Source organism: Pipistrellus kuhlii, unplaced genomic scaffold (assembly GCF_014108245.1).
Source record: "Pipistrellus kuhlii isolate mPipKuh1 unplaced genomic scaffold, mPipKuh1.p scaffold_m20_p_7, whole genome shotgun sequence".
NCBI classification, from domain to species: Eukaryota; Metazoa; Chordata; class Mammalia; order Chiroptera; family Vespertilionidae; genus Pipistrellus; species Pipistrellus kuhlii.
This window is the reverse complement of record NW_023425573.1, coordinates 71689013-71712449: the sequence shown is the minus strand read 5'-3', so window position 1 is coordinate 71712449 and position 23437 is coordinate 71689013. Positions and strand designations below refer to the sequence as shown.

The window sequence follows — 23437 nt, the reverse complement described above, 5'->3', positions numbered from 1 at the left end:
TAGATCATATACTCTATTGAAAGAAATTTTTAGAGGTGAAATAGGCAGGTCTAGGAAATTTTAGGAATTAAGGGGCCCATGGAAAAAGCACAGGAATACAGAGTAGCAAAGGGTCTGTTTCCATAAGAAAAGGGAGCAGGGAGTAGCAGAAGGTACATTTCCATAAGATAAGGAAGCTGAGAGGGCAGAAAGGTGTACATTTACAGAATAAAGTGAAGGGGGCCCTTCATTCTGAGAGGGAGGAAGAAAGCCCAGAGGGAATAGGAGAACAATAAATAAGGGAGAAGGAGGAGGGAACCTCACCTATTTCACTTGAGGTTTGCACTCTAAAGTTGCTATATTAACCAATCTAAGGGGGATAGTGACCAATCAGAGGGGATATCAAGGCACAAAGACCTGCAGCCTTTATAAACTATGGAAAAAAGGGACTCAGTGGGATTCTTTTTCCTCACCGTATGGGAGTCTGTGCTTGTCTCTCAATAAAAGTCCACCTTTTGCTATGCCACCTTTCGTCCGTGGTTTCATTCTTTGACTCTGCCTGACAAGAATCCAGGAACCATCCTGCCCAGAGGAACACCACATAGCAGGAATGTTTGATTAGATTCTAACCATTCTAATGTTATGTATTTCACTCTGTTCTTTGAAAAATCACTGGGCTTTATTCTTTCTGGTAGATGTTTTAGGCTCCTTGCAGGTCAGGTTTATTATTCCAAATATCTTATTCAGTGTAGGTTTAAGTGACTTTGCTATGTGGATAGTTTGCTAACGCCAGCTTCTTCTGGGATCTCTCCGAAATGTTACAGTCTCCTGCCTGGTTGGAAGTAGAACACATTCCAGCACTGTGTGAGCTCTGAACTTCCTAGGTTCAGAGAGTGTCTTCCTCTGCATGCTTCCAGCATTCTCAGCAGCAGGCTCCAGAGAATTCTCGCAGCACTGTGCATACAGCGAAGGTGCTTTCTCCCTGGCTCTTCTTCCTCGCTGGTGGATTTTCACCGCCCCAATTACTAAAAGCTTCAACCTTCCTGAACTTCAATTTCTATCTCCATTCTTACTCTCCAATAACATACTGATAACTTTTCATGGTTTTTCTTTACTATCTAATATCAATTAAAAAAATAAACCTAATTACATGTAAACTAATTGCATGAGTGTAGGAGCAGTTGATAAATTTTCACTTCTAAATCAAAGGCCATTATTTATTCATAAAAATTCATTTGTGGTCACAGAAAAAATAAATTATATTTAGAAAAAATATACAGAAACTTTAAAAGCCATTTTCAAAATATTAAGAGCAGAGAGCATTTTTTATGACAAATCAGAAACTATGCTTAATACACATTTTTTGTAAAACGTTGTGAAGACAAGAAAGTGCAAGATTGAGGATAAAAGAGAAGACAGTGAGACAGAAAATTGTGAAGAAGAAAGAAAGGACATATGAAAAAGTAGAAGCATGAAGTGAGAAGAAATAGGTGGAATAGAAAGACAGGAAAAATAAAGGAGAGACAAAAATGAGTGTAAAAGAAAAGAATAATATATGCAAAATAAAGAAGATAAACTATTTAAACAGGAAAGAGAACAACAGTAATGTGAAGCAAAAGGACTTTTGAAATATTAAAGTTAAAATGTACATATTTACACCTTATCTCAAGTCACTGAGCATTTTAATGAAGGGCTTCTTTTTTTTATCATAAAAGAGATATCTACACTAATAAAACAAAAACATGCAAATTGACCATTTCTCTGCTAAGCCCACCAGCCAATCAGAGTGACTATGCAAATTAACCCAACAAAGATGGGTGTTCATTTGCATATGTAGGCAGGAAGCAAAGACTGAAGACAGCAGAGCAAAGACTAAAGACAGTGGAGCAAATACTGAAGACAGTGTAGAAGAAAGCCAAGTGCTGCAGAAGGGAGTGAAACTTTGGAGAAGGGAGCGAAGCAGCAGAGATGGGAGGGAAGCGAGGTGGAGGCAGATATAGGAGGGAAGTCTGCCAAAGTGGTCTCCGCTCCCTTCTCTGCTTTGCTCTGGCTGCAAGAAGCCCTATTCTTGCAGGAATCTTCATGCAATGGGCCTCTAGCCTAAATATATTAATGTATATATAGTATAAATATATGTATATGTATAAGTATAAATATATATGTATAAATATATATAGTAATATATAGTAATATATAGTAATATATAGTGTGTGTGTGTGTGTGTGTGTGTGTGTGTGTATATATATATATATATATATATAAGCATTAGGAGAACACTCAAGAAGAAAAAAAATCAAAATCACCTGGAAGGCTGCCAGGTAGATACAAGAATTTTATTTAACATTTGAAAATATTTTCTTCCTGAGATCTTCTATTCATTTTCAAATAGTTTTGTTCAAGTGGCATAAACATTTGTGCTCCTTAATCTCTTAGAAATGTAACATAAACATTCTTAAAGAGTCCTGGCAGGTTTGGCTCAATGGATAGTGAGAGTCAGCCTATGGACTTAAGCATCCGGGTTTGATTTTTATCAGGGCACATGCCCAAGTTGCACATAGCAGTTAGACATATATAATGTTCAAAAGTGTTTCCACAACAATTCCGGTACCCATGACACCACACAAAGTTATTACAGCATGGGGAATATTCCCTATGCTCTACATACTGTGACTCCTTTGTAACTACCAATGTTTTTCTTCCTCCTTTCATTATTTTCACCCAGACTCCCAAGTCCCCTCCCAACATGTTTTTTATCCTAGGAGGAAACTAATGGCACCTTTTTAGAATAATTTCATAACATTTTAATAAAAGACTATTTACAAATATCTGGACAATGGGCAAAGGATCACAAGAAATAGTGCAATAACCCAGGGCTTGTATGACAGTGGCTTCCTACAGACAAGGGGTGAGAGCAGTTATTTGAAGATGTTTGTTCCACAAGGACCTCTAGCCATGAGTTGTAGCAACCTGGAAGACTCCACAGGGATAAGGCTGGAGGAATTGCTACACCAGAATCATTTGCTTAAACCATATGATCTCACTAATATGTAGAATCTAATAAACAAAATGAACTAACAAACAAAATAGAAGCATGGATTCATGGAACCAACTCACCAATACCCAAGGGGAGGTGGTGAGATTTACTGGATAAAGAAGGTGAAGGGATTAGCTAAAGAACATCTATGCATACCTCATGGAAAAGAACAATATTTTGGTGAAGGCCAAGGGATAGGGAGGTGGGGGTGGGTGGAGTGAGCAAAGAGGGGAAAAAGGGGATACCTGCAATATGTCAACATGAAACAATTTAATAATTTTTTAAAAATCACTTTCTCCTTTCTTTAATCACCTACATGATTCATTTCACTTTAGCTAAATTCAATTGGCATTCAAATTACAATATCAATAGAACCTAAGTCACCCATACACACTATTTTTGGGATAGAGACCAGGGAAGAGCAAAGCAGAGTTAAGAGTGATCTGGAAGGAAAAATGGAAGATATTCAGCACACCAATGCATATTCCATTAAGGTTTATTTATAAATTTTCTCTTTTGTTATTTATATATGCTTTTCCAAGATCATCAATAGCCCTGTTATAATTTTCTCTAGTTATTTTCTCAGCATAAACTATTTAAAAAAACTGAATAAATAGATATAAAAGATATATCTATAACTTTTATGATTTATTAAAAATATTTGTTATAATTTATATTTCTACCAGGAAGTTAAGAGAATCTTCACTATATCCTCATTAGCAATGCAAATTATGATGTTATCAATTTGTTAGAAAAAATACACAGCAGCATTTTACTTTGCATTTTTTTGGTAACTAGTGGGTTTAAAGGTTTTCTATGTTTATTAAAAATTTTCATATTTTTATTTCATTTTCTTTTTATGCCATGTTCTAATTTATGTGACCCAAAAATGAGTTATTAATGCCTCAGTAGAGTAACAGCAACTAACCAGAAGATTTATTTTGTTACAGCTAAATGTACATTTCATCTTAATAATTGTCTTTTGAAGGGGAATTTAATCACCAGACCATGTTCACAGCCCCTTTTTATTTTCTTGTCTAGTATAAAAGGTCTTCCTCTGTTCTCTAAAACTGACATTTGTAATTAAACATTGTATTTTTTATGCCTGCATCTTCTTTAAGTCTAGGCATTTCAGTAAAACTCCTACTTAATATATAAGTATGTGAGTTGAGAGACAAAAACACAATCACACAAAGTGTCATCCTGTAGTAGTGATGAAAAACCCTATTCTGGAGTCAGATTGTCACATTGGATTCTTGGCTCTGTCACCTACTAGTATGAATCTAGCCAAGTTATTTAACCTCTCTGACTCAATTTCCTCTTCTGTAAAATAGGATAATAAATTTAACTTTTACAGGAGGTGTTCTGAGGATTAAATAAAATAATAAATATAAGCCTAATTTGGTAGATTATAGCATCCTACATAAATTATTAGAGAATAAGATTATTGATTAAATAAAAATGTTAAACTGGAAGAAGGAAAATAAATATGGAAAAAAGTAAGAAGATTGGGTGACAGGCAACAATCTGGTTATTGATTTTTAAGATTAGCTCAACCATGTATTTACCTAAGCACTCTACTATAAGTTCTTAAACATATTGTCCTTGTCTTACCAGCAATGTACATCCAGCCTCGGTCATATGGCTTTCTAAAATATGTGCTCACCCAATAAATAATGGACAGTTGGATAAATATATTAAACAATAAATTATATATATATATATATATATAGCCATGAATATATGGAACAAATAGAATAAAAATCTAAAATAATGTTTTTCATAATTTTACCAGAATTACAAAAAATGTGTTGCTCTAGAGTAGGGGTGTCGAACTCAATCAGAGAAGGGGCCAAAATCTAAAATCCAGCCTAAATCACGGGCCGAATGGTTTACTGAACAGTCATAAACTGTCATTGTGATGGAAACGCAGCGGAGTGCAGTGATGACAGCGCGGTGCGGGCCACATTGCAAGGCCTGGCGGGACGGATTTGGCCCGCGGGCCTTGTGTTTGACACATGTGCTCTAGAGGAATACTTTTTATGAGGCCCAGAAAAATAAACCCAGAGTACCACGGGTTAGTAGAATGAAGTACTATCCCTAAAGGAGCCTCATCAGTCCCTCTTCATTTAATGGAGACATAGTGGACACCCTATTTCAGACCCAATTCCAGTTGTAACCTGGTTCAATCCACTTGCTTTACTGTTGTTTTTGCATGCACAGGTCAAGTTGATGGTTCTATACAGCTTTCCTCATGCTGGGAACTCCTTTGAATAAAGTTCTAAAGACTTACACTCAGAATGAATAATATCAAACTTAAGACCAGCACCAACCATGACTCTTTTGTGTTGCTGTGTTTATGTACTTACTTGCTGGATTGTCCGTGCTATGTAGGCTGACCATTGGGACCCCTGGACCTGGATTTTAAAAAATATATGTATAAACATTTTAAAGAAATTTAGGAAATAATTATGTAGTGAAACAGAAGCAAGTCCACTAGATTTCATTCCTTTCTATGAATATTTTATTCAGAAAATAAGAACATAGGGTGAGATGAACTATTTGCATAGATTAATTTTAAGATTCCCCCTTATCCAAAATGCCCCATGCGTCCATATTTCTGTAGTTTTAAGCCAAAATTATGCACCTAGCTTTCTCTTTCTCTAGTCTCTTATAGATTAGTCACAGATATTCAGAAAGCTGGTTCATGACCTTTGAACTCTCCATCATCTGCTCAAGCAAAATTAAATTCTATTTATCCACTCAGCCAAGAAAGAAAGAATCTATGCATATTGGAATTATTTAATCCACAAGATAAATAAAAATTAGAGCTGATTATGTATTATTTTTTTAAATATGTTAACTGGAATCACTAATTATTTCAAATATACTAGTTAATTCAGGTGTAAGCATAAGAAACTTATCTTCTATGATTCGATAGAGATGAATCATAAATTAGGAAATTCTATCTAGAGGTCTAATGGTTTTTCCCTGGTGACATCAAACAAGTACTTTTCTTTTTTTTATTACTTCATTTCAGACATCAAGAATAAAATTAATTTAAATGACTTAGGTAAATATTGGTTCATTCCATGTGTTGTCTTAAAACAGGACAGCCTAGGTTACTGGCTGAACCAGTAGCCCTCAATTGAAAATGCTATGGGAGGACAGGTCTCCCATTTCATCACTGGGAAATATAGTGTTCTATTAAAGGGACAATGATTTCTATCAATATAACCTAGCGATATCATGCCTCTATCAAAGACTATACTAATTCTATCCATAGATAGAATAAATAATTGGGGTAAGTGTAATTTGTCAGAATTGAAAGGGGCCAGTCCCAGAAAATTAAATTTCTGTATATACTAAATATTTTAACAACTTAGCCATTATTTTAATGACTAATGTTTTTCTAAATATAGCTAAGTTAGTTTATTATTGTGGCATGACTTTTAAAAATCATTAATGTTTAAATAGTTCTTTCTGATTCTGTGTATTTACTCTCCAATCTTATTTCTAAATGAAGCTTATGAATATAATTTGCACCACAGTAAATCCATAATTTATAACTTAAAAAAACATTAAAAATAAGTCATATAGCTACAGAATAATAGTTATTAATGATAGTAATAAATGCTGACCATATAAATCAATAAAATAGACTTTATCAGAAATTATCTGTTACCTTTACAGAGTAATAAGAAATGTTGATTCATGGGACTAAAACTGGCATCAAAATATGTACATTGTTCTTTCATAAAATTACATGAAATGCATTGACGATTCAATAATCCTTCAGTAGATGCACTGGGGGGAAAAAAACATGTTAGAAATGCTACCATTCCAGGTAACTTGATTTTGTGGCATCTGTATTTTAATGTTAACATTAACAGAGGAGCTCCCGCATTACTTACATTGAGGTTCCTTATATATTATGACTTGCCATAAAAATGGAAAGTCAATTTCCATTCCAAATGTTAAGACGTAGGCATTTTTCTTCTCTATAACAAAATTATAACTATGTACACCTGTATGCTTATAAATAAAATTAAAAAGAACTGACTACCACAGAACTCAATAAAAACTTATCCTTAACTACATTTCTCTGTAGGTATTACTTTGTAAAGTCTTAAAAGTAATTGCCCATAAAGACTAACATAAAGTCATTATCAATAAACGTTAGTTGAAAGAACTAATGTTTTCACAAATCACACACAAAATACCAAGCTCATTATTTACTCAATTTGACACTCTGAACACTGGAATTTGATATTACTGTGAAATTCTCCCCCACTAAGTATTTGCACTGAATTTTTGGTAAAGAAAGTTATTTTTATGTCTATATATATATATATATATATATATATATATATATAATTAAAAACCATACATATTTTGCAGCATGGGGGGGGGTAAGTAAAAAGAAAATCAATCATCTTTTTATTTTACAAATAGTGGTGCTTAAGGTCAGAGGAGTTGAGATATATCTCCAAGGTTAAATTTCATATCTAGAATTATTTATTTTATAGAGATGAATCATAAATTATCTATGCTAATAGATAAAACAACACTGTTGATGATACATTTAATGAAATTTGATTTGACAAAATATTCAATTTTATTTTGAAATTAAACATGATTTGGGCTATGCAGTTGGAAATGAATCATGGTCATGCTGCTTTTGATGTGCAATATGCTTCAGGCATGGGGCTGGGGGCAAAGACAGGGTGTTGATGTGGGCATCAGAAGCACAGAAGCAATCAAGTACAGTTCACAGAGTCACATATCATAGCTGAAGCATCCTGAGCTCATCATAACGATCCTTTACTAATAAGGGTGATTAATATATACTAGGCACTTAAACAGTAGCCAGTTTCACACACACACATATATATATATTTATATATGTGTGTGTGTATACATATATGTGTGTGTGTGATATATATATATATATATATATATACACACACATAATCATGACATTTGCCATTTTAACCATTTTTAAGTGTATATTTCAATGTCGTTGACTACATTCACAATGTTGTGCAACCATCACCACAGAGAGATTAAGAATGTGTACTATCCACACTCAGATATTTAGTGACATTACTAGAATTTAAAACCTGTACTTTAGACTCCATATAACTTGTTGGTATTTTCTCATAATAGAGAGGTTTATGTTGGTATTTTCTCATAATTTAGGCTTTGAGATTATTGAAATAAGAAATGAAACTTGTAAGATCAAATGGTAGCAGTGCTGATTCTGCAGAGGTGTCTAATCCCATAAATTGTCAGCCAATGATTATTTTTATGGCCTGGACAAGACATTGATTGAGTTTTCTGGATTAAACACTAACATTATCTTACAGTCAAGCCAACTGGCATTTGATGAGCTGTTTAAGGGAGAATTTATTGGTACTACATTTTCTTTATAGCACAGCCTGCTATGCTAGTTCCAGTCACAGAGAGATTGACTCTTCTGCCTCAGTCACTAAAGAGATAAGTCAAGCACACAAATCTAAGAAGTCATTGTGATTCAAATCACATTTTAAGCTAATAATGGGAAGAGGAATTGAGGAAATTTCATTGGTTCAACCTGGCCAAGTCTGATCTTCTGAAACTAATTTTTCCTTTAAGACTTTTATAAAATGGCAGAAATAAAATATTGGTCAAGTATTTCCACATCTAAAGGATTGTTCATGACTGACAATACCATAGTATATTTCAAGGAAGATAAGCTTCAAGTAACCAGAAAGAAAAAAAAAAGTGACCAGTACTTTATTGAAGACATCTGAACCAAAGTTAAAATCAGTGTCTTTAAATAAACAGCTAGCAGTTCTTCCTTGAAAGTCATTATGATTGAGACTATGGCTTCTAGACTCTAAGAGAAAAGACAAACGATATGAAAATGACATATTGGGAAGGGGTGATAAAAAGGAAAGGCTTGCTTCAGATAAAAGCAATATATGCATACATGAGAGTATATGGGTGAAATAGAGAGAGTTAGAGCACTTTAAACATTTATTTTTACCCTCAAAGGAGAGTCTAGGCTACTTGGTAAGAGTCAGTGGTGACACTTCTTCAAACATGATGAATTTCCACTGAGAAAATGCCATGGCAGTTTTGACACTTTAAAACTGTGAAATGGAAATTAGAAAGTATATATATAAAGTCTAGAATTAATAAGTTGCTTGCCAGACAAAAACAACAGTCATTCTTGTGAGTTCCTGCTGAAGGCTTTCTGAGTGAAGAAGCATTTCCATTCTGTATGGATATGACCTTAAGTCCCTTTTATGAATATAGCTTTCCATTTGGGAAAATTGGCAGATGGAAATATGCCCCGTCCATGGCTTTATTTTGGTAAACAACAAGCAGTGCTGGCTTAAATAACCTTAATAGATTGCACACACTATGTGGCGGGGAGAGGGGAGGAGGACAGGGGGAGAAACTTGTGCACTGGATCCAGGCTATAAGTGTTCACAATGCTTTCTTTTGTTCCGAAATAAACTGCAAGTGTACAATATTCACACACTGAAAGTGCAAAATGAGGCTTAGTCGAAGAAAGGCCAGTGGCGAAATATGTGAATGCCTGTGATATTGGTGGTTAAGAGAACCAAGCCTCAAAAAATTTTTTTTGAGACTGTAGAAGCAGATGAGAGAAAAAAAATAAAGGAGCAGCAATATTGTCTGCACTCTAGTTCTAACCTTGAGGATCATAAAGGTCAGAAGTGAGGGTCTGAACCAAGAGTGTGAAGGTCATGCAGAGTTGGCTCTCCCCAAGCCATTAAAACAAACAAACAAACAAAAAAAAAACAAAACAAAAAAACCTCCAGAATGCTTCATCCTCTCATTAAGTTGTGTAATGGCCATGGAGAAATCAACCTGGGTAGAGAGATCCTGGCACACAGCTTACCTGTACAGCTGCCTCTCTCTGGGAGAAGACTCTGTGCTCAGAAAGTAACTGCCCAGGAAAGAAAACAATGCAAGCATCAGGCACAAATCAACATTTTCCATGATGTTTTCACTTGAATTTTTGCACTGTCCAGAATATAGAAGCGCTTTTTTGTTATTAACCACAGAACTTTAATACAGGACTTAGATCCATTTAGGAAAATACATACTTTTCTTAAAATTTTATCACACGTTTTATGATCTCTCTCAATCTCTCTCTCTGTGTGTGTGTGTGTGTGTGTGTGTGCGCGCGCACAAAGTGTCTGTATAAGTGTCTCTTTAGGTGATGGATAGAGAGAGTCTTTAAAGAAAAGGTTGCTACATGGCCAAGTTGTTTGAACTACCACTACAGTTGGCAAAACATAAATCTGGCAGAAAATACTGCAGTTGACAATCCTGACTTCAGAACCAAAACATGCTCACATTTTTTGAGTAGTTTCATCATACGCCAAGATTTTTATCACTTCCCAGTTTCCTGATGTTAGATGTCGCACAGTAATTTGCTCACTTTTACTCTGCAAACAAATAGAAATAATTATTTTTTTAAAAAATTTAACGAGTATCTCTCTGGTTAACACAACAGTCATAACTGCTTGTGTCACTTTTAATTCTTAAATTATCAACATCTGGTTTCTCATTTACTACCTAACCAATGTACTCACATTTATATAAACACTAGAGGCCTGAAGCACAAAATTCGTGCATGGGGCTTTGTGTCCCTCAGCCCAACCTGCGCCCTATCCAATCTGAAATCACTCAAGGAATGTCCAACTGCCCATTTAGGCCTGATCCTACCAGGATCCTACCAGGATCAGGCCTAAATGGGCAGTCGGACATCCCTCTCACAATCCAGACCTGTTGGCTCCCAACTGCTCACCTGCCTGCCTTTCTGATTACTCCTAACCGCTTCTGTCTGCCAGCCTGATCAGCCCCTAAAGACTTCCCTGCCAGCCTGTTTGATGCCTAACTGCTCCCTATCCAACATAATTGCCCCTAACTGCTCTCCCCTGCAGGCATGGGTCCCCCTCCAACAGCCCTTCCCTGCAGGCCTGGTAGCCACCAAGTGCCCTCCTCTGCTGGCCTGGTCACTCCTAACTGCCCTCCTCTGCAGGCCTGGTCTCCCCAACTGCTCTCCCCTACAGGTCTGGGTCACTCCTCAACTGCCCTTCCCTGCAGGCCTGGTAGCCCCCAACTTCCCTCCTCTGCTGGCCTGGTCACCTCTAACTGCCCATCCCTGTAGGCCTGCTCCCTCCCAACTGCTCTCCCCTGCAGGCCTTGGTCACCCCACAACTGCCCATCCCTGAAGGCCCAGTAGCCCCCAACTTCTCTTCCTTGCAGGTGGGATCCCTGCCAACTGCCCTCCCCTGCTGGCCTGATCGCCCACAATTGCCTCCCTTGCAGGCTCAGTCCCTCCCAACTGCCCTACCCTGCTGGCCATCTTATTGCGGCATTCTTGTGTCCACATGGTGGTAGACATCTTGTGTGTTAGAGTGATGGTCAATTTGCATATTATTCTTTTATTAGATAGGATAGACACAAGGAGGGTAGTGTCTTTATTCTTATGGGGCAGGAAAACCATTGAGAAGGTATCTCTAGCAGAGGATCATCTGTGCATCCTCTGGTCATAGGCTGTCATCTTGGCATTTGGGACAGACATAGGACTTTGATAAGTTTCAACTAAATGATTGACAGCTGTGAGGTATGGACAGCTTTAAATAAAACATTTCAGGACAAACTTTATTCTGAATAAATAGTAAGGGTTGTATACTTTTGACCTTCACACCATGTGCTATTTTCAATCAGCAATTTATTTCTGTGAATAATCCAGGTTGATGCTGATAGCCATAGTTTACTTTCATTGTTACATGGTATTTTATTGTATAACTATAGCATACTTTTATGTGTTGCTTATTTTTTACAGCTGTTTCCACATTTTTGCTTTTTAAAACAAGTTGCCTAAAACAGTTTTATCAATGTCTCATGATGGCCTAGCAACAAGAGACAAACAACAAGAAATGGGATTGCCTGGGCAGAGGATATAATTAATGTCTTTCACTCAACTAGCTAGTGACAAAGCATTTTCCAAAGTTACAGTCTACCAGTAATACTGCTCCACATCATTCTCACTTCTGCACCAAAAGTTCATTTCATCAGGCTAATGTTTTTTGTTGTTTTTTTTTTTTTAAATAAAAAATTAGTATGAAATTGTAACTCATTTGTTTTGTTTTTATGGAGCAAATATTCAGACCTACAGAAGGTTAAATGAATAGTAAATGAGTATCATACAATTCTATCTAGATTTACTAAAAGTCAACTTTTGAATATATGCCCTCACTTCTTTTTGTTTGCTTGTTTGCTGAATCATTTGGTAGTAATATATATCAGGCTATTTCAGCTCTAAATACTTTAATAATATATCTCTCAAGATTAAAAATATTTTTCTAATATAAGCAAATTGCATATCACACCTGTGAATAGTCACATTTGTATAATCTAAATACACATCCTATACTCTAATTTTCATAACTGATCCAAGAAACTCAAGTAACTTTTTAGATAATATATACATATATATATATATGCAAAAAAAACAAAAAACAAACAAACAAAAACCTTCCTATGTGTTGGTACAAATCTGTATTTGACATTTCCCTAAATTGTCTACTTCTTATTCTAAACATCTAGCCATTTAAGGTCAACAAAAAGCATAAGACTTCTTAACTTTTTATATACTTTCTGTTGTTGCATTATAACACTTTACAAGTATTTGTTGAATAAAAATATAAATGCAAAGATGAAACAGAATTTCTGAGACCTGAGACATGCATTTCCCAAAGGAATTTTGAAAATCACATAGTTTATTCCAAATTCTTAAAGGACAACCTCCCACTAATGGTTCACCTTACTCATTTCCAGATCCTACTTAGAATGATCCAATGACAGGACATTAACATTTCAAGGTGTTAATTCACATTTTTTTACCCAAATTCAAGAATAAAATATCTCAAAGCATTAAAAAGTTAAACTTTGTTCAATGTGTGTACTTATCTGGAGATGCTTTCATTTCACAGATTTCTTGGTTGATTATATTTTCTTTTTTTCAGAGAATGTGTGTGTATGTTTTGAACACAAAGGCCACAATAAAAGTGATCATGAGAAAATATTCAATGCTTTGAAATTCCTGAAACCAATGTTTTCAAGAATATACTTTGTGCATTATTCACTTCAATCATGCATCTAGAATCAAATTAGGATGCTTCTAAATCTAGAACTAAGAGAACTCTTGCTGAAATTCATTATAACAGCCATGCAACCTTTGGATTTTACTTCAAACATATGTAACTGCCTACTCATTTTCTCTCTACTAGGGCAAATCGGGGCTGAGGAATAAGTCTGTACAACATTTCACATATAATAGCATAGACTATCTTTTATAGTTTTATGTTTATAGTTATAAGGGATTGTATCATGGCAGTGAGCATATTAAGTTTGATCTAGACTCTATATATAAAATCCCAATGTCAATCAGAGCATTGTAGACAATCATACTGTAAATCCAAAATACATATGAAGGTACTTAACTATCTTTATGAGGGGGTGCCTATACCTCAATTTTTTTCCCCATCCACCTTCAACAAGATAATTTAACCACCTTCAACCACAAGCAAGATAATTTAACAAAACAGGAAAGAATAATCATTTTTACTCCAAAATAATCATTCTTTCTGTGTTACCATGCTATTTATTTATTATATTAACTTGTTTGAACAGAAACATTGATTGTGACAGTTAAATCATAGTAGACTTTTGACAAGGATAATAGGACAATATACTCTAAGTTGAACTCATAGTTCACTTTTAGTTTTAAAATAAACAGCAATAAAATGAATCATTTCATTCATTCTCAAAAGAGGGCTGAAAATCTAGGATGAAGAGAGATAATGTGTTTTTATTTAGGACATATAGACATTAGGTACCTCTCTTTTAACTGGTACAGATTTGATTTTGCTCACTAAAATTAAATACTAATTTTATATTCCTATTTACAAATTGGAAATGCATTGGTATCAGTAAAAGTTTAACAATGCACTCACTTGATTTTTACCTGATCACACAGTTCTTTCAAATTTCTTATATTATATTCTGTTTAACTTTTAGAGCGCCTAGATAAGGAAAATATTGTAGTGCTTAAAAATAGCATGCTTTAATTTACTGTCTATTCATCATATGAGGTGAACTAATTGTTTCAGACAATGTCCTAATCAGATACAGCAGTGAAATTTAATGAAAAATTATATTGGGTTGATTAGGTGGTAGAATTATGGATGAGGCATTCTATTTTCTACAGTATTTGTAATGAATAAACATTCAAAATTGTTTCCAGTGAAATCATCAGCTATCATGAGCAAAATGTGGTAATGCTGTGTAGAGGAAGCAAGTGGATCCACCAATATAATTTTTCCCTTAACACAATTTGGGAAGATGACAGGGCAATCACTTATGCTTATGAATCTGGACCACTTAACAAGATTGAAACACAGCTTCTTATCTCATACTAGAGGCCCGATGCACAAAATTCATGCACTCGGGGGTTTCTTCAGCCGACCTCTGCCCTCTCGTAGTCCAGGAGCCCTTAAGGGATGTCTCACTGATGCTTTAGGCCTCTACCCCCTGAGGAGTGGGCCCAAGCCAGCAGTCAGACATCCTCAGTGTACTGGGAAGGTAGGAGAGGCTCCCACTACCATTGCTGCACTCGCCAGCTGTGAGCCCAGCTTCTGGCTGAGTGGCACTCCTACTGTGGGAGTGCACTGATTACCAGGGGGCAGCTCCTGCATTGAGTATCTGGCCCCAGGTGGTCAGTGCACATCATAGCTTCTGGTTGTTCTGCCATCGAGCCAAAACCAGTTCTCTGACATCTCCGGATTGCAAGAAGGTACAGTCCAGGCCAAGGGACTCCACTGGTACATGATCATAGCCAGGGATCAGGGAGGAATGAAGGAGGTTGGCCAGCCAGGGAGGGGTCATGGGAGGGCTCCAGGGCCTATCTGGCCTGTCTTGCTCAGTCCTGATTGGCCAGACCCCAGCAGTAAGCTAACCTACCAGTCTGAGTTTCTGACCCCTGATGGTCAGTGCATATCATGAGTAGCCTTAGCATATCATTAGCACATTTCGCTTTGATTGGTTGAAGGGATATCCAGACACACGGACACTTAGCATATTGGGCTTTTATTATATAGGGTGTGAGAAAAAAAAGTGGCCATGTCTTTGAAGAATAAAACCTTTCTCCTGACTATTGGTTGCATTGCAGGATGTAGGATGTAATAGTTTCAGATATGGTAATTCAGAAGTTAGAAATCTAAATAAAAATGCTAATAAATAAATAAATAAATAAATAAATGGAAAATATCAGAAGTGATCAAAAGTTTAATAGTATGAAGTAAAAGAAGTTTTGCAGAGATTCCAGAAATTGACAGAAGCCATTACACTCCAGTAATATTTGATAAATGAAGCAAGAGCATACATTGGAGTCCAGACAGTCTCTTGAATAAATGATGTTGGGAAAATTGGACAGATATATGCAAAAAATGAAACTACACCATGAACTTAAACCATACACAAAAATAAACTAAAACTGGAAAGAAAAAAAAAGACTTAAATATAAGTTATGAACCCATAAAAATCCTAGAAAAACCATACTCAGCAAAATCTGAGCCATCTCCCCTAGCTATATGTTTACTGATACAGCTCATAGGGCAAAGGAAACTAAGGAAAAATTATACAAATGGGACTATATAAAAATAAAAATCTTCTTCACAACAAAAGAAACCATCAATAAAAATTTGACAGTGATACATCAAAATATATAAGAAACTGATACAACTTAACAAAAGGAGGGCAAACAATCCAATTTAAAAATGGGCAAAGGACCTAAATAAACACTTCTCCAAAGGAAACAAACAAATGGCCAAGAGACATATGAAAATTTTCCCAAAGTCACTAATCATCAAAGAGATGCAAATTAAAATAACAATGAGGTATCACCTCACACATGTTAGAATGGCTACCATCAACTAATCAAGAAATGACAAGTGCTGGCTATGATGTGGAGAAAAGGGAACCCTAGTACACTGCTGGTAGGAATGCATACTGATGCAGCCACTGTGGAAACTAGTATGAAATTTCAACAAATTAAAAATAGAACTGTCATTTGACCCAATGATTCCACTTCTAGGAATATATCCTAAGAAACCTGAAAACACCGATTAGAAAGGATATATGCACCCCTATGTTCATAGAAGCACAATATATATAAAATATGAAAACAATGACTTTTTATAATTAGATAAACTGTATAAACTATTAACATTCACTTGAAGCTTAGAGAGAAACACACACACACACACACACACACACACAAAACATTTCCCCTCTATAGTTTGGGAATCCATAAAAATATAACTGTACTATATTTTCTTATGTGGGTATACTATACTTTATTCAACTATTTAATTTCTGATGGCCATTTAGGTTGTTTCAACCAATTAAAACTTTTATAACCCTTTGGAAGTATTACTTGTACAAAAATAGGTGATATATATTTATTGAATAAACAAACCAACAACAACAACAAAACCCTCTAGATTTTCTATAGTCTTTGAAAGTAGAAGTTAGATACTTTTTATTTATTAAATTCTAAATACCAAGGCCCTCAACTCCTAGCACACTTTGTATCTTGCTGAATTCTGTTGGATGTTGAAACTGTTTTTGTGAGAAGGCACAGTTTGGATTATGGCTATGGGTTAGCATTCCTTTTCCTATATCCCAAGTTGGATATATGGCTGGGTTCCCAGGCATTAACTGTAGGTTCAGAATGGCGACCAGAGTTGGGCCTTCATGAACATGATCTCAATGAAACCAAACCACAGAAGAAGCACTCACCTGGACGAGGAACATGGCTATGTGGTGGAATTCCCCACGGCCCCCTTGCTTAACAGGAACTGTCATAAAGAATCTGCTGCCATCTCTAGAAAACACGGGCTCCTCATCCTGAAATGTAGAAGGGACATGACAGTCTCACATGGCACAGATTTGTGCTGCCAACTATTGCTAAAGCGGGCAGGGAGTAGACCAGCTTTTATTTTAGAATTTGTTTGGAAAATGGTCAAAAAGTGTATGATGATCTATATCTTAAGTGAACTCATGCATTATGTGTATGTGTGTGTTTGAGTGATGGGAAAGATAGGATGTTTCTTAAACACAGGATACAGATGATTTACAGTTAAACTAAAGACAGTTTTTAAATTGGCTCAAAAGAACTTTCATATCTTTTATAGAAGATACGGTTATGGTTAGCAATTTATTCTTAAAAATAAGAATAATATAAGCACCTTCACCAGTTTATTAAAATAATTTGCTTTTATTTTATTTATTTATTTATTTATTTACTTATTTATTTATTTAATATATTTTATTGATATTTTACAGAGAGGAAAAGAGAGGGATAGAGAGTTAGAAATGTTGATGAGAGAGAATCATTGATCAGCTGCCTCTTGCACAACCCGTACTGGGAATATGCCCGCAACCAAGGTACATGCCCCTGACTGAAATTAAACCTGGGACCTTTCAGTCCACTGGGCGATGCTTTATCCACTGAGCCAAACCAGTTTCTGCCCAAAATATTCAATAATTTGTTTTTAATTTAGAAATTTTTATAATATAATATTTAATATATTTTTCTGAAAATTTCAGCAACTCTGCATTCTTGAAGGAACATTTCTAGTGGTATATACATAAATTTATTAAAAGTAAAAACTCAAAAAGCCACAAAATAGGAAGGAATCTGTTGAAAAACATTTCATTCATATCCCCCATCCTTACTGCTCACCCCTGCACAAACCCACATGCCCAGTTGATGTTTTTTAAATTAAACTCTAGTGGCATGTTAAATTAAGAAAATTATTTTTTATAATTAAGTTATGGAAACTACACATAGATTGCTTTCTCTTGCTTCAGGGGGAACATTAAGGAAATGGATTTACCTGACTAAAGATTGTGTTCTTTCTTATTGGATTACTGAAAGTGATTATACATATGGCATAATGAAAGGCTTTGATAGGATTTCCTCTCTAGGGCGTTAAATGGCTTAAGGCCCTTGTTAGATGATCTGGCCCTCTACTCTCTCTGATCTCACCTTCTTCAGTACTCCTGTTGCCTTTTTGTACATGTTTCTTCTAAATAGCACCTTTGTGCTATTTATGCCCTATCTGGCTCTTTCTCTAATCTTTCATACCACTGCTCTACTTCACCTTATCAGAGAGGGATTTCCTGATTACTTTATGTAAAGGGTGACCAAGGAAGCCAGGTCATTGAACTCTATATGAATTTCTTACGTGTGTGGGTGTTTAGCTGCATAGTAGGTAGAGTGCCTATAGAATAGAAGCCCCATGGTACAGGAACCTGTATTCTCCACTGCTTTAGCTCCAGAACCTGGAACAGCAGCAGTCATAATTGTGCTTAATAATTATTTCCTGAATGAATAAGTAAATTAATAACTATTTTCATAATATCAAAAGTCTCATTCTATCTTTATTATTAAGAATATATATTGATAAAAATATAAGAACAATATTTCACTTGTCTACTTCATGGACATTCATGAAAATATAAGACAATATACTAGTATGTGAATAATTTAAAATCTGAAGTAACATGCAATTCAAAAGGTGGAAAAATTGCATTGCTGGGTATATAATAAATATACTTGATTCTAAATCACACCTTTCAATTATGAGATAATTTATATTTCATTACTATCTCCTGTGTTATATTTCTCTTTCTCTCTCCTTTTTTTTGTGTAAATCTTATTTTTTGCTTAAACTCGAGAAACAAAATATATTTTCCAAATTTTTCTAGTTAGAGAGTATCTCCTAGTTAAGAAATCTCTTCTCAGAGATTCTAAACTTTTTATTCATCTCTTCCTGGCTTGCAGTGTACTTTCTTATATGCTTGACTTTTTTCACCAGGCAAGTAATAATTAGAGGAATTTTGCAATTTTGTCTTTTTTAGCTCTATTGTCTAGGACATAATAAGTGTCCAAATCATAACTAAATAGATAATGCATGTGTACAATGGACAAAAATATTATATATATATATATATATATATATATATATATATATATATAATCACATTTAATCCAACCTATTAGCTCACCCTCTACTCAACATTCTCCATTTGTGTTTTGCTTCAAAAATGAAGTGCATTTTTACACCATGAGAATATATGAGCATCCTCCCTTCTTATATTAGCCCTCCAAATCTGGTGCTTTAAAAATAATTCAGTAAAGAAAGATGAGGACTCTAATCTTTAATGCATAGTTGGGCTTAACAACCTGCAGCAGTAGGTGGTTCTAACTATGAACATACCACTTTGGGCAGAACCCTCTCCTACAATCAAGTAAAGAAAGTGGAGCCAACATCACTGTCAATCCTCACAACCTTAAGCAAGTCAGTGTTTATGACACACAGGGCAGTGAATTGAGGATACACTTCATCCCTGACCAAACAGTTTATATATTGGTTATCCCAACTGTAAGTCTTTTGAAGCTAGGGCAAACATATCCACTTCTCTGCTCTTCCTGCTCTCCAGAAAGTAAGCATATAATGATTATGGTGCATCATCTCATAACGACTGTCATTTTCATCTTTTAAATTTCATCAAATTCTAAGTATTTAATGAAATTTCCTTAAGCTTCTGGAGAAAAAGTCAACTGTGACAAACTATCATTTGCATTTTCTTACTGAATAATTGATCACTGGTTTCTTTGCTTAAAAATTGTTTCTATTACACATTCATGAAACTGGTATTTAAAATGTAGATAACAGCCGAAACCGGTTTGGCTCAGTGGATAGAGCGTCGACCTGTGGACTGAAAGGTCCCGGGTTCGATTCTGGTCAAGGGCATGTACCTTGGTTGCGGGCACATTTCCAGTAGGGGGTGTGCAAGAGGCAGCTGATAGATGATTCTCTCTCATCGATGTTTCCAACTCTCTTTCCCTCTCTCTTCCTCTCTATAAAAAAATAAATAAATAAAATTTTAAAAATAAAAATAAAATGTAGATAACAAAATACAAAAAAAGCATGTATTATGTTGGTGTATGTTAGACAGTTATGAATGTAACTGACAATAAAAATTATAGCAAACTAGGTTTAATACTTGGGACAATTGAGAGTACATCAATATTCATATATTATTGTTTTTCATTGTTTTTATTTTCAGTATTTAAATTAATTTTGTGAGAGTTTATTTTTTATGTTTTATTTTTTAAAATATATATTTTATTGATTTTTTACAGAGAGGAAGGGAGAGAGATAGAGAGATAGAAATGTCGATGAGAGAGAAACATCAATCAGCTGCCTCTTGCACACCCCCTACCGGGGGTGTGCCCGCAACCAATGTACATGCCCTTGACCAGAATCGAACCTGGGACCTTTCAGTCCGCAGACGGACGCTCTTACCACTGAGCCAAATCGGTTTCGGCATTTTTTTTTGTGTGTGAGAGTTTATTATTGGCTACAAAAATCAAGGTTTTTGCCCCAATTTCATTTTGCACATTGTCTAAGAATAAGCAATTGATATTAATATAAATAATAGGTATATATCTGATATATACATATGCCTACATGTGTATAATTCAACAAAGCAAAAGTTTAATCTATTTACCCTTTTATTTATTTATTCAGCAAAGATTTATTGAACTTTTAACAAGACTCTATATTAGGCATTTAGTTTACAATGGAAAACAAAACAAAAAAAATGAATATCCTACCTCTTCTGGTTAACTCAGTAAAGAAAACGCAGAAGTAATTGTGTATTACACAAAAATTACACTTGACTTTAAAATAAAATTTATTGCGGGAAGTGATTTTGTTAGTATAGTTAGAGGAGGTGACTTCTTAAGTAGGTGATTTATGGTAAGGTTTGTAAAATAAGAAACCTTTACATTAGAAATTAGTTGAGCGACTTCTCTTTAGAAAAAAAAAATGGTTCGTATAAAGGCCTCATGAGTACAAGAGTTCATGTGTGAAGAAAACAATTGAAAGCAAGGTATGGCACAAAGCTGAAAATACTTTCAATGTAATTCCTTATAGACCCTTTAAAAATGTTGATCTTTTTCTGTAAAATAAAAGGATAGACAAAAAATGTTTTGGTTGTAAGATTGAAGTATGAGGGTGAGTTGGGTAGTGATCAAATCTATATCTCTACAAGGTCATTCAGCCAGCCTGCAATGTGAGGAACAGTTAGGCAGGTGCCTTAGGGGTTGAGCAAGCACCAATTAAAGAAGAACTGCAGAACCTGTGGTTTAATGCTGGACAGAGTTTATGAACTGTAGAAAAATAACATGAGATCTTTGAAAGTAAGATCAAAGGTGTGGTGAAGAATATATGCAGGTAAGGTTGGGAAAGAGTTTAAGAACAGACCTAAGATTTTAATAGCTGGATGGATAACTCCTTGACTCCTATGATAAGAAAACATAAGACTGAATAGAAAAGAGATGTGTTCAGTTTGTACCTGTGGAACTTTTATAGATTTAGGAGGAAATACCAAGCATGAGTGTAGATGTTTCAGAATCAGGCAAGCAAGTTGGTTGGAGATCTCAGTGTATGGATGTTAATTGAAACCATATATATGGATGAGAACTAGGAAAAGAATATAAAATAAAAGATGACTGTAAAGGAAAAAAAACAAACAAATAAAACAAACCAAATAAAACACTCCTCTTTGGAAAAAGTAGTGATTGAGTTATTAGTAAAATGGGTTCAGACCTATGTGGATGATCTACTTGGGTTTACTTCTGAAATGTCCAGTATGAGACCATGTCGTAGAGACATTTGGTACTTTTTTATTGTGATCATTTAGATTCCAGATTCATTTGTTTCACAAACTAGAACTGTGGGCTAGGATATATCTAACAGAGGAAGTGCTCATATGAATATTTCCACAGAACCAATTTATTGGCAATCTGAGCACAGTTAATAGTTTCTATTTTTTTTTTTCTTTCATCTGCATGAAAGTTTATTTATATGAACAATCCCAACAATGAATGATTGTTATTCTGCAACTTATATCCTATAATAAATAAGAAATATTTTCATAAATATGCATAAAAATGCTAAGTCATAAATATTTTCATGGAAAATCCTCAGTTAAACATGTAAAGCCTTAAAGTTATATTTCTAAAATAACTTTGGAAAGGTATCAAATTACAAATGGGTGAACTGGATGTGCACAATGGCCAAAATGTGACATAAAGAAACCAAATATACCATACCTGCTTGGAGAGCCACGTGTCTGATGTCATCTCATATTTCTGAAACAAAATCATTAACTTTATGAAGCATCTAAAGACCACATGAGCATACATCAATTTAACACATTTTACAATGTTATTTCAGGCATTTTTTTTCTCTCTCATCACAAGGTGAAATACTAGGAATTAAACTGAATAAATAATTGTAAAATTGGGATTAAATGATCATTTAATTATAAAGATTTTTCTTTAGGAAACTCCTTAAGAATCCTCAGTAGTATATTACTAGGATAACAGATCATTTTTCTGCTCTCTTCCCTCACCTCACTCAAGCTGTTTTGAACCACTAGATACTCTCTTTTTGCCTCTAGGCATCATCAGGAAATAAAATTATTAAGTCCCTCAAAAGAACTGGGCAAATAGCCAGGAATAAAACTAAAAGGTAGACATTCCTTCAATATTCAATCACCTCTTCACCATAGTCATAACATTTGTAATGACAAAAATGCTATGTTCTTTTATTTTTTTTATTTTATTTTTTTGCATTACTATAAAAGCCTTTATTCTTACTTTTCCAGCATTATGCATTTCAATTTGTAAATTCCATGTTACATTAATCACATGAATATAGATGGGCAATTTTTAGTTATGAAGCTCTGTAATCAGTGTATTCCCTAGAAATGAAATAGTGGTAAAATTGGTGGTGAATTTTATTAAAGATTGACTATAGTTCATAAAAAGGCAAGGTTTCCTTCACAAAAGTCATTAGACCTTTAAGTTTTCCTCCACTTGGTAAAAATAATTTAAAAAATAAATATTATACTTTAATAGCACTATCTTAGAACTTTGTCTGACACTGTATTTATTTATTTATTTATTATTTTAATTTTAATTTAATTTTATTTTTTTATATATTTTATTGATTTCCCTCCCCTCCCTTCCATACATACCCTCCCTCCCCAGAGTTTTATGTCCATTGGTTGTACTTATATGCATGTATACAAGTCCTTTGGTTGATCTATTATCTCCCCCAGATCTCCCTCCCCTCCCTCTGTAATTTGATAGTCTGCTTGTTGCTTTACTGTCTCTATATCTATTCTTTGGTTCATCAGTTTATAAAGTTCTTTATTATCCATAAATGAGTGAGGTCATGTGGTGTTTCT

The 23437-nt window shown here is 34.8% G+C and overlaps 1 protein-coding gene across 3 annotated transcripts in view; it reads right to left on the bottom strand.

The window, feature by feature from the left end:
* Positions 1 to 23437, bottom strand: part of DPP10 (dipeptidyl peptidase like 10) — a 1279923-nt gene that overhangs the window by 43327 nt on the left and 1213159 nt on the right. For all 3 annotated transcript variants that reach the window (XM_036421268.2, XM_036421267.2, XM_045575259.1), the window contains exons 12-17: positions 22296 to 22334; positions 16904 to 17011; positions 10388 to 10479; positions 9927 to 9974; positions 6699 to 6820; positions 5383 to 5430 (exon numbers count right to left, since the gene is read on the bottom strand). In XM_036421268.2, coding sequence (XP_036277161.1) covers positions 5383 to 5430; positions 6699 to 6820; positions 9927 to 9974; positions 10388 to 10479; positions 16904 to 17011; positions 22296 to 22334 — 457 coding nt within the window. The remainder of the gene's footprint in view (positions 1 to 5382; positions 5431 to 6698; positions 6821 to 9926; positions 9975 to 10387; positions 10480 to 16903; positions 17012 to 22295; positions 22335 to 23437) is intronic.